At 43.9% G+C, this 13,529-nt stretch overlaps 1 protein-coding gene and 1 long non-coding RNA gene across 8 annotated transcripts in view; one reads left to right on the top strand and one right to left on the bottom strand.

Annotated features, from left to right (window-relative positions):
* LOC129818591 (calcium-binding protein 1-like) overlaps positions 1-9,243 on the top strand; it is a 19,930-nt gene extending 10,687 nt beyond the window's left edge. For 3 of the 6 annotated variants that reach the window (XM_055874636.1, XM_055874637.1, XM_055874638.1), the window contains exons 2-7: positions 5,231-5,261; positions 5,644-5,787; positions 6,115-6,224; positions 6,554-6,628; positions 6,762-6,834; positions 8,006-9,243. In XM_055874636.1, the coding sequence (XP_055730611.1) occupies positions 5,231-5,261; positions 5,644-5,787; positions 6,115-6,224; positions 6,554-6,628; positions 6,762-6,834; positions 8,006-8,031 (459 nt within the window). In that variant the 3' untranslated portion in view covers positions 8,032-9,243. Of the gene's footprint in view, positions 1-850; positions 3,356-5,230; positions 5,262-5,643; positions 5,788-6,114; positions 6,225-6,553; positions 6,629-6,761; positions 6,835-8,005 lie in introns of those variants that run through there. The other 3 variants (XM_055874641.1, XM_055874640.1, XM_055874639.1) reach the window with 3 other exon arrangements.
* Positions 1-11,272, bottom strand: part of LOC129818592 (uncharacterized) — a 32,555-nt gene extending 21,283 nt beyond the window's left edge. Inside the window, exons 1-3 of one of the 2 annotated variants that reach the window (XR_008753963.1) lie at positions 10,748-11,272; positions 10,077-10,176; positions 9,285-9,731 (exon numbers count right to left, since the gene is read on the bottom strand). This is a non-coding gene — a long non-coding RNA (uncharacterized LOC129818592). Of the gene's footprint in view, positions 1-9,284; positions 9,732-10,076; positions 10,177-10,747 lie in introns of those variants that run through there. The other variant, XR_008753962.1, reaches the window with a different exon arrangement.
* Between the last annotated feature and the right edge of the window lie 2,257 nt (positions 11,273-13,529).

Genomic DNA, 13,529 nt, shown 5'->3' with positions numbered 1-13,529 from the left:
CACTGCTGTATTGACTGTGGGAGACTCGGTTTTAGAGCACACTGCTGTATTGACTGTGGGAGACTCGGTTTTAGAGCACACTGCTGTATTGACTGTGGGGCATCTCAGTTAGACTTCTGGTCTGAGGAGCAGTGTTCCCGCTCTTACAGGCTAGTTGTGAATATTAGAGGAGACAGGACAGCCTAGTGTGTCATGCTGTTGTCTCATCCACCCCACTGAGCCACAGTAACTAAAATAGTCCGCTGACCAGCATAGAATACCGACTGTGATGCTTGAAATCATTTGTGGACTGGATGACGACAATACCACTCTACCACGCATTAGGATGTCACGACTTCTGCCGAAGTCGATGCATCTCCTTGTTCGGGCGGTGTTCGGCGGTCGACTTCGCCGGTCTTCTAGCCATCGCCGATCCATTTTTCATTTTCCATTTGTTTTGTCTCGTTTTCCCACACACCTGGTTCTCATTTCCCTCATTATGTGTTGTGTATTTAACCCTCTGTTTCCCCCATGTCTTTGTGTGGTATTCTGTCAAGGTATGCGTGAAGGGCTGTAGGAAGTCAGGCGCAGGAGAGCAGATATTTGGTAGCAAAACGGAGCCTTTTATTTGGCGAACCAAAAGCACACGGCACAAACGAACACGAAATACAAATACGGGTTGAACATAACCAGCCTAACGTGCGCATACATGAAAACAGATAAACAATACCACACAAAGACATGGGGGAAACAGAGGGTTAAATACACAACACATAATGAGGGAAATGAGAACCAGGTGTGTGGGAAAACGAGACAAAACAAATGAAAAATGAAAAATGGATCGGCGATGGCTAGAAGACCGGCGACGTCGACCGCCGAACACCGCCCGAACAAGGAGAGGCATCGACTTCGGTAGAAGTCGTGACATAGGACTGTATTGTGTCTGTTTTCCCATATTTCTTTGTCATAGATATATACCAGATGGACATATAACTGTTTTTCCCTACTGAATGTCAGTTGAGCTGGAGTGACTGTGTTGGAGTCCTCAGTGTAGCCAATGATGCTCAACCGTCACTCAACTGTAGTCGAGAGTGTCTAGTTGTGTCCTGGAACCCGCTAGCTGGGATGAGTGGTGTCAATGAGCAGGTTCATGTCAAGATCAACCACATGAGTCAAAGCCGCAAACCAGCGTCACCACTTCACCCCTTCAGAGGGGATACAGTGGCGCGGACAAACCAACAGGTGGCGCTATCCTGTTTAACCCTGCCTGCAGGAGCGCCATGAACCGTAACCTGATCTTAGCAGAAACCTTGTTGATACGGGTTGTTTCTGCAACCGGCTGATGTTCATTGTTCCGTACGTGGACTACAGACTGGGTTTGACTGAGCATGTATCTAGAGAATGGATATATTGGACTTAGTTTTACAGTATCTGCCAGCGCTACATGCTTAGTCTGTGTACAACAATGACAGCCACAGTACTTTAGCTATCTAGTACAAAGATAACTGCACAATAAAGACATGATTTCATGTTCAGTGGGAGCGCTGGTCCACCATGCATCAGGGATTTAAATCCTCTTCAGCAGCTGTACATCCTTGAGCGTGTACGGTACAATATGGCAAGCAACAGTCGAAGTCATCTGGTAAATAGGGAAGTTACTTCTTGACTGCTTCTCACATTCTAATATTGTTCTAGCTGCCATTTCAATGTCATCATTTTTAACATTAGTAGTGATTTTGGTGACACACTAGACCTTCAGAAAATCTGCACTGCTTCATGCATCACTTGCTCAGATTACCCAGTGGACAGTGTGATAGGGTGCACTGTAGCAGGGCAGAGCTGGCACTAGAAATTCCACAGCAACAGATGGAGTATGAAGGTCACCCAAAATTTCCCACCAAGCTAATTAAAATCCCACCAAGGGAGGGAAGGAAGAAGGGCAGGGATAGAGAGATAGCTGTCTCGCTGCTGTGAAAGGCTATTTTGGGGGGAAACAAACAATGGAGGGAAATAGAAGCATCTCCTTCTTAAGTTGCCAGCTCAGTGTTCCTTGTATAGTGACCCTTTTGTCATAAGCCTGTCAGCGTTCCGGTGTCTGAACACAGCTCAGCTCTGTCCACTGATGCCACTTTTCTGTCTGTCTGTCATTCGACTGAAGAAAGGTTGGCCCTTATTTGCCTTGGTGCAGATTAATATTTGTAAAGGTTTCAATGGTGGCTGATGTTCCCCTCTTTAATTAACCTGAGGCTCTGTCTGTAATTGGGGCTGTGCATTATGTGGCCTGCCGCTGCCCCGTGGTCCACAGACTAATTGGTCATTATAATGTAATGGCTGGATGGATTTGATTCCTTCCATCATTGGGACAATGGCTAATTGGAACGAGCACAAATAAGCCATCCATCGCTTTCATATGCAAGTGGCTTTCTTGTCATGAACTAAACCCTGTATTTAAAGGTTAATGGAGATGAGACAAAATGATGTATTGACAACCCTACATTTTTAACCACTAATGTGTGTGACCATTTATGGCAGTAGCTGTCACATGGAACACTGTACCACTAAACTGTGCCTGTCAAAAGCAGAATGGCTTGCAGATATTTGTTTGGGTCTTCCTGCGTGTTCTCCCGTGGATTGGTCTGATTGTCTTAGTTAGCTGTTGTGTCTCTTTGATTGTATACATCTGGCAGTGTGCTGAGTCAAATAAGTGTCCCCAGCTGCACAGAGAGCGTCTTTGGGATGGATGGATGGGTGGGTGGCATTCAGTGCCTCGTTCACTGAACCCAGCACCTGACTGTTCCTTTCACATGACTGACACCCTGACCAGCCCCATTACCATCCTGACCTCTGACCTCACAGGGACTAGCAGACCTCAGCCTCCCCCTCCAACCACCCACCCTCATGCCAGCTAGCCTCTTGTAGTCTGACTCCATGTTGTCCATCCACAAGCTGAGTCACAGTCTGTGTCCCTGTCTCTGCCCCTGCGCCTCTATCTCCTGGCCCCACACCCTGGATGTCTGTGGCCCCAGGACCAGAAGAAGAACTACAGAGCAGTGCAGTCCTGTGAGGAGGGGACTGGGGGGGGCTATCTTGAGCCACTAGTGGCTATGGCTCAGAACGGAGGCAACATGCACAATGTACTGGGGCCTGCCTGCATCTTTCTACGCAAGGGCTTCGCTGAGAGCCGGCAGGCTGTACGTAAGTCCAGACACAAACAGACACATGCCCATAATGCATGCAGAGACACATTTACCGTATGTAGCTGCACCTGATAAAACAGTGTTCAAAGCTTACACACAATCATACAGACATTCTGTCTTTGTCTGCTTCTTTTTCACCCACGTTGACCAATACACTCCTTATGGACTCAAAGAAGAAGGTAATGGACTCAAAATATTTGCAGTAACCTGCCAGTTGGTGTGAAGATAAGTGTATGCGTATGCGACTGTGTGTGGGTGTGTGTGTGATGGCACTCATTGCCATTTGTGTCACGCTGATAGATTGTAAGTCCTTGTGGTACACCTAGTATTAGCCTGACAGACTGCTATCCTGAGTACTAAAGTCTGTGTGGAGCAGCGGCAGATGTCTCCATCTGTCTCACTCTCCCTGTGATCAGTGGAAAGGCCTTGTCGTTAAGGGAAGATGTGCACTGACCTCTCCTTGGTAGACTGGCACCGTCCATAGCCTGTCCTGACGATGTGCTCTGTTCTGGGGATGCAGGGGTGGATGCGGGGTCGAGCTACTTCAAAGGCTAGACTTTAAACTTGAGAGAGAACAAAAGGAACTCCTTCAGTCCTTGTTCCCCCACGACTCACCACCAACCTTCAAAGGTGGCATGTACCTCTCACCTAAGAGATAGGCTACTCAGACAAGCGTCAGACAAATTCTCTAGACTAAGTTGCATTTGGGTAGCCTGGCGACTCACACTAAATTCTTCCCCTGTTTTGTCGTTCACTACATACTTTAGTCTGAGACTGCGAACATTGAAGTCATTTGTGGTGACAAAGGGCACGAGGGGCGTTGTACAAAACAAAAACATCAACGATTGGATCGTCTCTAACCAATCAGAGTATCAAAGCCAATGAGGCTTTACCCACGTGTGTCCTGGCCCAATCCATCGGTTTCTCGACCAATCAGACGGCTCTGATTGAAGGGTTGGGGAGCTACTCAGATCCAGGCTTATTGCGGAGAAGAGACTAACGTCAGTGGGCGTCCAAATGCATAGCATTTGGCCGGAGCAAGGAGTCTGAGTAGCCAGGCAAGCATTTGGGTTCATCATTACATGATTTAACACAAGAAAGGGGTTGCACACATGACAAAGGTACTCTATGATATATTATACTGAACAAAAATATAAACGCAACATGTAAAGTATTGGTACCATGTTTCATGAGCTGAAATAAAAGATACCAGACATGTTCCATACGCACAAAAAGCGTATTTCTCTCAAATTTGGTGCACAAATTTGTTTACATCCCTGTTAGTGAGCATTTCTCCTTTGCCAAGATAATCCATATCCCTGACAATTGTGGCATATCAAGAAGCTGATTAAACAGCATTATCATTACATATGTGCATCTTGTGCTGGGGACAATAAAAGGCCACTCTAAAATGTTCAGTTTTGTCCCTCAACACAATGCCACAGATGTCTCAAGTCTTGAGGGAGTGTGCAATTGGCATGCTGACTGCAGGAATGTCCACCAGAGCTGTTGCCAGAGAATTTAATGTTAATTTCTCTACCATAAGCCGCCTCCAACGTCGTTTCAGAGAATTTGGCTGTACGTGCAACTGGCCTCACAACCGCAGATCACGTTTAACCTCGCCAGCCCAGGACCTCCACAACCGGCTTCTTCACCTGCGGGATCGTCTGAGACCAGCCACCCGGACAGCTGATGAAACTGAGGAGTATTTCTGTCTGTAATAAAACCCTTTTGTGGGGAAAACAAATTCTGATTGGCTGGGCCTGGCTCTTCGGTGGGTCTATGCCCTACCAGGCCCACCCATGGCTGCGGTCCTGCCTATTCATATGAAATCCATAGACAAAGGCCTAATTAATTTATTTCAATGTCCTGATTTCCTCATATGAACTGTAACTCAGTAAAATCGTTGAAATTGTCGCATGTTGCGTTTATATTTTTGTTCATTATACTATTGTTGAATTGATAATATCTGACAAGAGTTTTGTAGCATCATGAGTCATCACCTGAAGAGTGCCACATGCTGGGTTCTAACCCTGTCTTGTAATTCTTTACAGGATAGAGAGCTGAGGCCGGAGGAAATGGATGGTAAGTATCGTTATACAGGAGCAGACAGTTTAAATGACAAAGAGCCTTCATATTGCATGGCATTGCATGGTATTGCATGGTATTGCATAGTCCAGATCGAGCTGTAGCAGTCCTCACTGGATTAGATGCAGACAATCAAAGGGTCTGACCTTGGTAAACTTTCATTGTCATGTGTGCCTTTAAGTGCCTTTCCGTGAACTTTTCTGCCCAAAATCATCATTGAGCCTGCGGACTGTTCCAAGCTTACACAAGCTTACCTCTCACCCTCATGTTCATTATACCACTACACTCATTGTAGTAGTAACAATAAACTAACAATGATTTTGATAATGTGGTTGAAATACCCAATTGATATTTCTCCATGTGTGCCTCTGTCTCGCAGAGTTGCGTGAGGCTTTTAAAGAGTTTGACAAAGACCATGATGGCTTCATCGGCTGTAAAGACCTGGGCAACTGCATGAGGACCATGGGCTACATGCCTACAGAGATGGAGCTGATTGAACTGAGCCAGCAGATCAATATGAACTGTGAGTAACTCTGTGTGTGTGTAATAAGATGGGGAGAATGTCGTGAGCGTAAAGGTCCAGTGTTCCTTTTTTCTATGATATCTCTCTCTCTCTCTCTTCCTCTCTCTGTCTTTCTCTCTCTCCCTCTCTCTGTCTTTCTCTCCCTCTCTCTCTCTCTCTCTCTCTCTCTCCCTCTCTCTGTCTTTCTCTCTCTCCCTCTCTCTGTCTTTCTCTCTCTCTCTGTTTTTCTGTCCTCTTTCAAGGTTCCATGTTTCTGTTATTGTGCAAATGTCCCTGTAGATGTATTCTGTAGAAATGAATGTTTCCTCTATCCTCTATATCACACAGTGGGAGGACATGTTGACTTTGAGGACTTTGTGGAGCTGATGGGGCCAAAACTTCTGGCTGAAACAGCAGATATGATTGGGGTCAAGGAGCTGAAGGACGCTTTTAAAGAGGTGAGAATAAGGGATGGAGAGAAAGGGGGTGGTATGGAATGAGAAAAGAAGAAGAGAGAGAGTGATGGAAGTAGAGTGAGAGGGAAAGGAAGATAATGAAAATAGGAAGGTAATGAAAATAGAAATGAGATAATAGAGAAAGAAAGAACCAAATCCAAAGGCGATGAAAGAAAGCTAGAAAGGTTTAAGCTAAAGGAAAGTTGATTCAATGAGGAGAAGCACTACTTACAAGGGGAACTCAATAGTCATTTGGGAGAGAGGACGCTGTTTGGAAAGGGCAGAATACAATATTGCATGATTAACTAGTTCACTGTTAATTACTCGTTCAGTTTGACACCAATGGTGATGGCAAGATCAGCACATCAGAACTCAGAGAAGCAATGAAGAAACTTCTCGGTCAGCAGGTAAGAAAAGTAGTCTTTCTCTTTGTGTGTTCCCTCACTCTTTCACTCAACTTGCCCACGCATCTGTCTGATCCGGTCACTGTAGCCTACATCAGAGTAATGTCATTTCTCCGTTCTTTCCCTGTTCTGCTAGGTCGGTCACAGGGACCTAGAAGACATCCTGCGGGACATTGACCTGAATGGAGATGGTCACGTAGACTTCGAAGGTGAGCTGGCTAAGTGGGTTCTACGATACCTCCTTATAGGACGTTCTTTGACCGGTATTATCGTCGTTGCTATTTTGTTGTAAGAAACATCCCAGGGGGCACGAACTGGTTGAATCAACGTTGTGTCCACATCATTTCAACAAAAGTCAAACGTGGATTTGAAAAAGTCCTCAATGTTAAGGAATTCCTTGGAATGTTTGTCTCTTTTCCACCCAACTTTTAACCTAAATCCAATGACATGGTTCAAATTGTTGTTGATTTCACGTTGAATTCACGTTGGTTGAAAACTCAAATGTAAATCCAAACTAGACGTTGAACTGACGTCTGTTTCCAGTGGGATTAAATTGCAGCACCTGACAAATCCCTCTCCACTGTTCTTATCCAACCAGCCCCTTTGGGATGGCTGATATTGCTCAACATGAGCTCCCTCATAATAACAAGTCTCCACAAGATGTTATGCCTTGTTTTATTGAACATAAAGCAAGCTAGCAATCTTGTGGAGACTATTCCCTTCGGACACTCTCACATACTCAAATACAGACACAGTGCACAAACACGCTCTGTCTCTCTACCGCTCACACACTCTTTCTCAATCACACACACACTCTCTCCAGCTTCACACTCACATTATCTCTCACACACACACACACACAAGCACATACACATGCATAGACACACTGCCTCAATGCCAATCCTCACACACACACACACACATTTTGAGTCAGGATACTCCAGCACCATGCTGAGAGTGAGGCGGGAGGATGAAAGGAGTCGGGCTGTCTGTCAGATTATCGTCACACCAAGGGATTATGTCACCTCATAGATGACCAAGAGAACAAGGAAAGCATGCTCTCTCTCTCTCTTTTTCTCTCTCATTATTTTCTCTCTCTTCTCCATACCCTAACACAGACTCGAAGACAGGCGGGACAAAAATAGCAATGTGCTGCTATTCTTCCTAGAGTCATTACCCACTAAATCCATCCATGTTTAGGATCCCCAGTGCTCATTTAGAAATATAATTGTTGCTATGAAAATACATCTTTCGTTTTATTGGCTGATAGAAGCACGTACAGTTCTTCAAAGAGCCATGATCTTCAGACCCTACACTTGATCTAAATCATGTTCATTCTCTATCTCTGTTGTTTTATTCATCTTTCTCCTCACCCCTCAGAGTTTGTACGTATGATGTCTCGCTGAGTGACAGGTTAAGCACCTGTAGGCCATGTTTCTGACTGGCCCCTTTCCTGGTAAGAGAGGAAGAGAAGGAGAAGAGATGCCGGAGCCGTTACCAACGGACCACTTACCTCTGACTTCTGTACAACAGAAGGGGAAAGCAACATATCAACAACCGCCCTGCTACTGCCACATCCGAAGACGAGCACAGAAGCTGCCGGAACAACGTCAGCGATCATGATGCTGTATGCTGCCGTCCTTAAGAGCACAACAGAACAACAGCCAGCCTCCCACAATTTTACACTGTACATTTCCGATATTAGAGGTGTTTGTAGGTGTTTACAGGGGCTAAAGAGCAATGTGATGTTTGAGCTACTTACAATCATTACCATGGTTGGTTAAGGCTATGGGAAAGTAAATGAGACATATTGACATTTTCTCATGCCAGCGTCTCCCATAACCAACCTAAAGCACCATATTCCCCTCTGGGGCCTTAAAAAGCTAAACTTTTTAATGGCAATATTATTTCAATGTACCTACTGTCAAAATATGTATTATTCATGTGTGCGTACGTGTATGTTTGTGTGTACCTCAATTCTCCCATATTGTACGATTCCATATGTCTTAAGCTACTGTAGAGTTAGTTTCAAACCCATGGCCTACGCTAGACAACTGTCTCTGTCTTGAAATACATCTCATGTATTAGCGCTGATGCACTTCTTCAGATTTTATTGTTATCTAACACATATGGAGTTACATTATACAAGCTTTGAACATAGATGGGGAACTGTTTTGATAAAGGAAAGAGCATTTTCATGAAAACCGAAGACTGGGGAATGGGGTAGCAATCATAAATAAACTGTTTACGTCTGGCCAACCCAATACCCCAAAAATGTGTACATTGTTTTGCATGAATACTGAGATTGTATGGAGTGACACACTGTCACTCCATACAAATCAACAATGTGCACCACAGACAAACATACACACTGTAATTTATTGTGGTGATCAACATAACACTGAAACCTGTGTCTCTCTATGTGCGTAAAATCAGTGTGTATCTCTGTACTGATGAGAGTGTGTTTGTGTTTGAGTGTAGAACTTGTGAGTTTTTGTGTGTCCCTTACTCAGTCTTATTTGTGACTTTGAATTTGTCTTGTGCGATTCTATGCATGCCAAATACTAAAACAATGTGTAGCGTGGTAGTTGAGAATAAACAGCTTTATTGCAATTATACACTTTGTGTGTGTGCGTGCGTGCGTGTGTGTGACCTTGTCTATCTGCATTCAGAGTAGAGAGCATTCAGACTGGACCTGAGCTAGTTGGATATACACTGAGTGTACAAAACATTATGAACACCTGCTCTTTCCATGACATAGACTCAGGATTTTTTAGCCTTGAGACAATTGAGACATGGATTGTTTATGTGTGCCATTCAGAGGGCGAATGGGCAAGACAAAATATTTAAGTACATGTGAACGATGTATGTGCCAGGCGTTTGTGTCAAGAACTGCAACGCTGCTGGGTTTTTCACACGCAACAGTTTCCCGTGTGTATCAAGAATGGTCCACCACCCAATGGACATCCAGCCAACTTCACAGAACTGTGGGAAGCATTGGAGTCAACATGGGCCAGCATCCCTGTGGAACGATTTCGACACCGTGTAGAATCCATAGAATCCCCGACGAATTGATCCATAGAATCCCTGACGAATTGAGGCTTTTCTGAGGGCAAAAGAGGGTGCAACTCAAGGTGTTCTTAATATTTTGTACACTCAGTGTACTTCCATTAGCCTATAGGTTGCAAAAACCTGTCAGATACAGAAATAATGTAATTGATTACAAAATATTTTGAGAACTGAAATAGGATATGCAAAGACCCAGTTTGCTTTACAAAAGGAGTGAGAGAGAGAGAGAGAGCGGAAGGAAGGAAGGAAGGAAGGAAGGAAGGAGATAGTGTATTAAGAGAGTAATAACAGAGAAAATGCAGGAGCGTTATCACAGAAAAAAGACACTCACAAAAGGTTCCCTTTAAACACACATACCACAGATATGGTTAGGCCTACTCACAGTTCATGTTGATCTGCTGGCTCATCTCTTTCAGCTCTAGCTTAGGCATCACAGGAGGTTGGTGGCACCTTAATTGGGGAGGACCGGCTCGTGATAATCACTGGAGCAGAATCAGTGGAAAGGTATCAATTACATCAAACACATGGTTTCCATAAGCATAAATACAATTATATAAGGAATTGACAACTCGTTCTCATTCTGAGAAATAAGGTAGGCCGCTTGATTTCTGTAAAGTGTACACTGGGAGTCGGGAAGCAAGTTCATGGAGTGTATTTAATAAATAAATTAACATAGAACAGAACAAGAAACACAGGTAGTGTACAGACATGAACACTGGAACAGAAACAATAACACCTGAGGAAAGAACCAAGGGGAGTGACAGATATAGGGGAGGTAATCAAGAAAGTGATGGAGTCCAGGTGAGTGTCATGAGGCGCAGGTGCGCATAACGATGGTGGCAGATGTGCGTGATGATTAGACATTGATTAGATTATTGCTGACTGTTTGAAATGCAGTGTATTTGAAAAATGTGAAACTACTATTCCGCCATTAATTTCGGTGCGGTCTCGCTTTAACGCACGCTGTATGTCGTAGTAACATTAATTAATGGCGGAATAGTAGTTTCACATTTTTCAACAGAACAACGAATTAACATCATAAATACTTCTTACTTTTTGATGAGCTCCCATCAGAATCTTGGGCAAGTTGTCCTTTGTCCAGAGGAATCGTTGCTCGGTTGTAGATTGTCGCCTTCAACTTTGGAATTAGCAGTAAACATTAGCCATGTGGCTAAGACGTGTCCAACTCACTATAACGCAGCACTAAGAAATATCCGAAAATCGCAATATACTGATATAAACTGATATAACTCGGTTTAAAATAACAACATTATGATGTCTTAAACACCTATATCGAATAAAATCAGAGCCGGATATATCTAAGGCCTATAACGACAGCTTTCCAGAAAGCCATCCTGAGGTCTGTCTTGCGTCATGGCGAATGTTGAAAAGACTGCACCCCACGTTCCAAGACCATTTATATGGCCTCAGATCTGCCTAGCAACTCCATTCCAATTATCACTATTTGCTGACATCTAGGGGAAGGCGTATGCAGTGCATCTCGACCAATAGAAGACATGCAAATTAATAAACTGACCCCAGAACAGCCTGCCTGATTTCAGATTTCTCACTTCCTCACAGGAAGTTTGCTCCAACTCGAGTTCTGTTTTACTCACAGATATAATTCAAGCGGTTTTAGAAACTAGAGAGTGTTTTCTATCCAATAGTAATAATAATATGCATATTGTACGAGCAAGAATTGAGTACGAGGCAGTTTAATTTGGGAACGACATTTTTACAAAGTGAAAACAGCACCCCCTATTGAGAAAAGGTTTTAACTACAATGTAAGTTAAGTTCGCCTGTATCTATGTAGTGACTGCGTGTATTGATACACCATCCAAAGGGTACAGTAATTTTTTACCCATCTACCAATCAGTGGCGTGTACTCATGGATGCCAAGGGAAGCCAGGCTTCCCAAAGAATTGACCAAGAAAAAAGCCAATCAGCATTGAGCTAAACTGAGTGACCTCAACTCTGAATGGTCCTGCTCACCAAAAAAAGAAAAAAAGTGTCAAGGGAAGCCAATTTGGATTTGGCTTAACATCAACCACATCACATCAAAAGCAGAATGTCATTACAGAAAAACTGGGTCGGCGTGGTTACACGTGGTCTGCGGTTGTGAGTCTGATTGGAAGTACAGTGGCTTGCGAAAGTATTCACCCCCCTTGGAATTTTTCCTATTTTGTGGTCTTACAACCTGGAATTAATATATATTTTTGGGGGATTTGTATCATTTGATTTACACAACATGCCTACCACTTTGAAGATAAAGAAATACGACAAAAAAAAGAAGAAAACATGAGCGTGCATAACTATTCACCCCCCCCCCCCCCCCCCCCCCCAAAGTCAATACTTTGTAGAGACACCTTTTGTAGCAATTACAGCTGCAAGTCTCTTGGGATATGGCTCTATAAGCTTGGCACATCTAGCCACTGGGATTTTTGCCCATTCTTCAAGGCAAAACTGCTCCAGCGCCTTCAAGTTGGATGGGTTCCGCTGGTGTACAGCAATCTTTAAGTCATACCACAGATTTTCAGTTAGATTGAGGTCCGGGCTTTGATATTTAAATGTTTCCCCTTAAACCACTCGAGTGTTGCTTTAGCAGTATGCTTAGGGTCATTGTCCTGCTGGAAGGTGAACCTCTGTCCCAGTCTCAAATCTCTTGAAGACTGAAACAGGTTTCCCTCAAGAATTTCATCCATCATTCCTTCAATTCTGACCAGTTTCCCAGTCCCTGCCGATGAAAAACATTCCCACAGCATGATTGGTGTTCTTGGAGTGATGAGAGGTGTTGGGTTTGCGCCAGACATAGAGTTTTCCTTGATGCCCAAAAAGCTCAATTTTAGTCTCATCTAACCAGAGTCCCTTCTTCCATATGTTTGGGGAGTTACCCACAGGCTTTTTGGTGAACACCAAACGTGTTTGCTTATTTTTTTCTTAAACAATGGCTTTTTCCTGGCCACTCTTCGATAAAGCCCAACTCTGTGGAGTGTACAGCTTAAAGTGGTCCTATGGACAGATACTCCAATCTCCGCTGTGGAGCTTTGCAGCTCCTTCAAGGATATCTTTGGTCTCTTTGTTGCCTCTCTGATTAATGCCCTCCTTGCCTGGTCCGTGAGGTTTGGTGGGCGGCCCTCTCTTGGCAGGTTTGTTGTGGTGCCATGTTCTTTCCATTCTTTAATTATGGATTTAATGGTGCTCTGTGGGATGTTCAAAGTTTCTGATATTTTTTTATAATCCAACCCTGATCTGTACTTCTCCACAACTTTGTCCCTGACCTGTTTGTGAGAGCTCCTTGGTCTTCATGGTGCCACTTGCTTGGTTGTGCTTAAGGGTGCTGCTTAATGGTGTTGCAGGCTCTGGGGCCTTTCAGAACAGGTGTATATCTACTGAGATCATGTGACAGGTCATGTGACACTTAGATTGCACACAGGTGGACTTTATTTAAGTAATTATGTGACTTCTGAAGGTAATTGGTTGCACCAGATCTTATTTAGGGGCATTCGTAGCAAAGGGGATGAATACATATACACGCACCACTTTTCCATTAAAACATTTTTTTAAGCAAGTGATTTTACAAAGCACTGTACTGTCAAATTCTCTCAAATGACATTGGTAGAACATTCAATTCTCTGGCAACAGCTCTGGTGACATTCCTAGTCAGCAGTCCAATTGCACGCTACCTCAAAACTTGAGACATCTGTGGCATTGTGTTGTGTGACAAAACGACACATTTTAGAGTGGCCTTTTATTGTCCCCCAGCACAAGGTGCACCTGTGTAATGATCATGCTGTTTAATCAGCTTCTTGATATGCCACACCTGTCAGATGGATG

Source organism: Salvelinus fontinalis, chromosome 21, assembly GCF_029448725.1.
Source record: "Salvelinus fontinalis isolate EN_2023a chromosome 21, ASM2944872v1, whole genome shotgun sequence".
NCBI classification, from domain to species: Eukaryota; Metazoa; Chordata; class Actinopteri; order Salmoniformes; family Salmonidae; genus Salvelinus; species Salvelinus fontinalis.
This window is presented reverse-complemented; position numbering and strand designations above follow the sequence as displayed.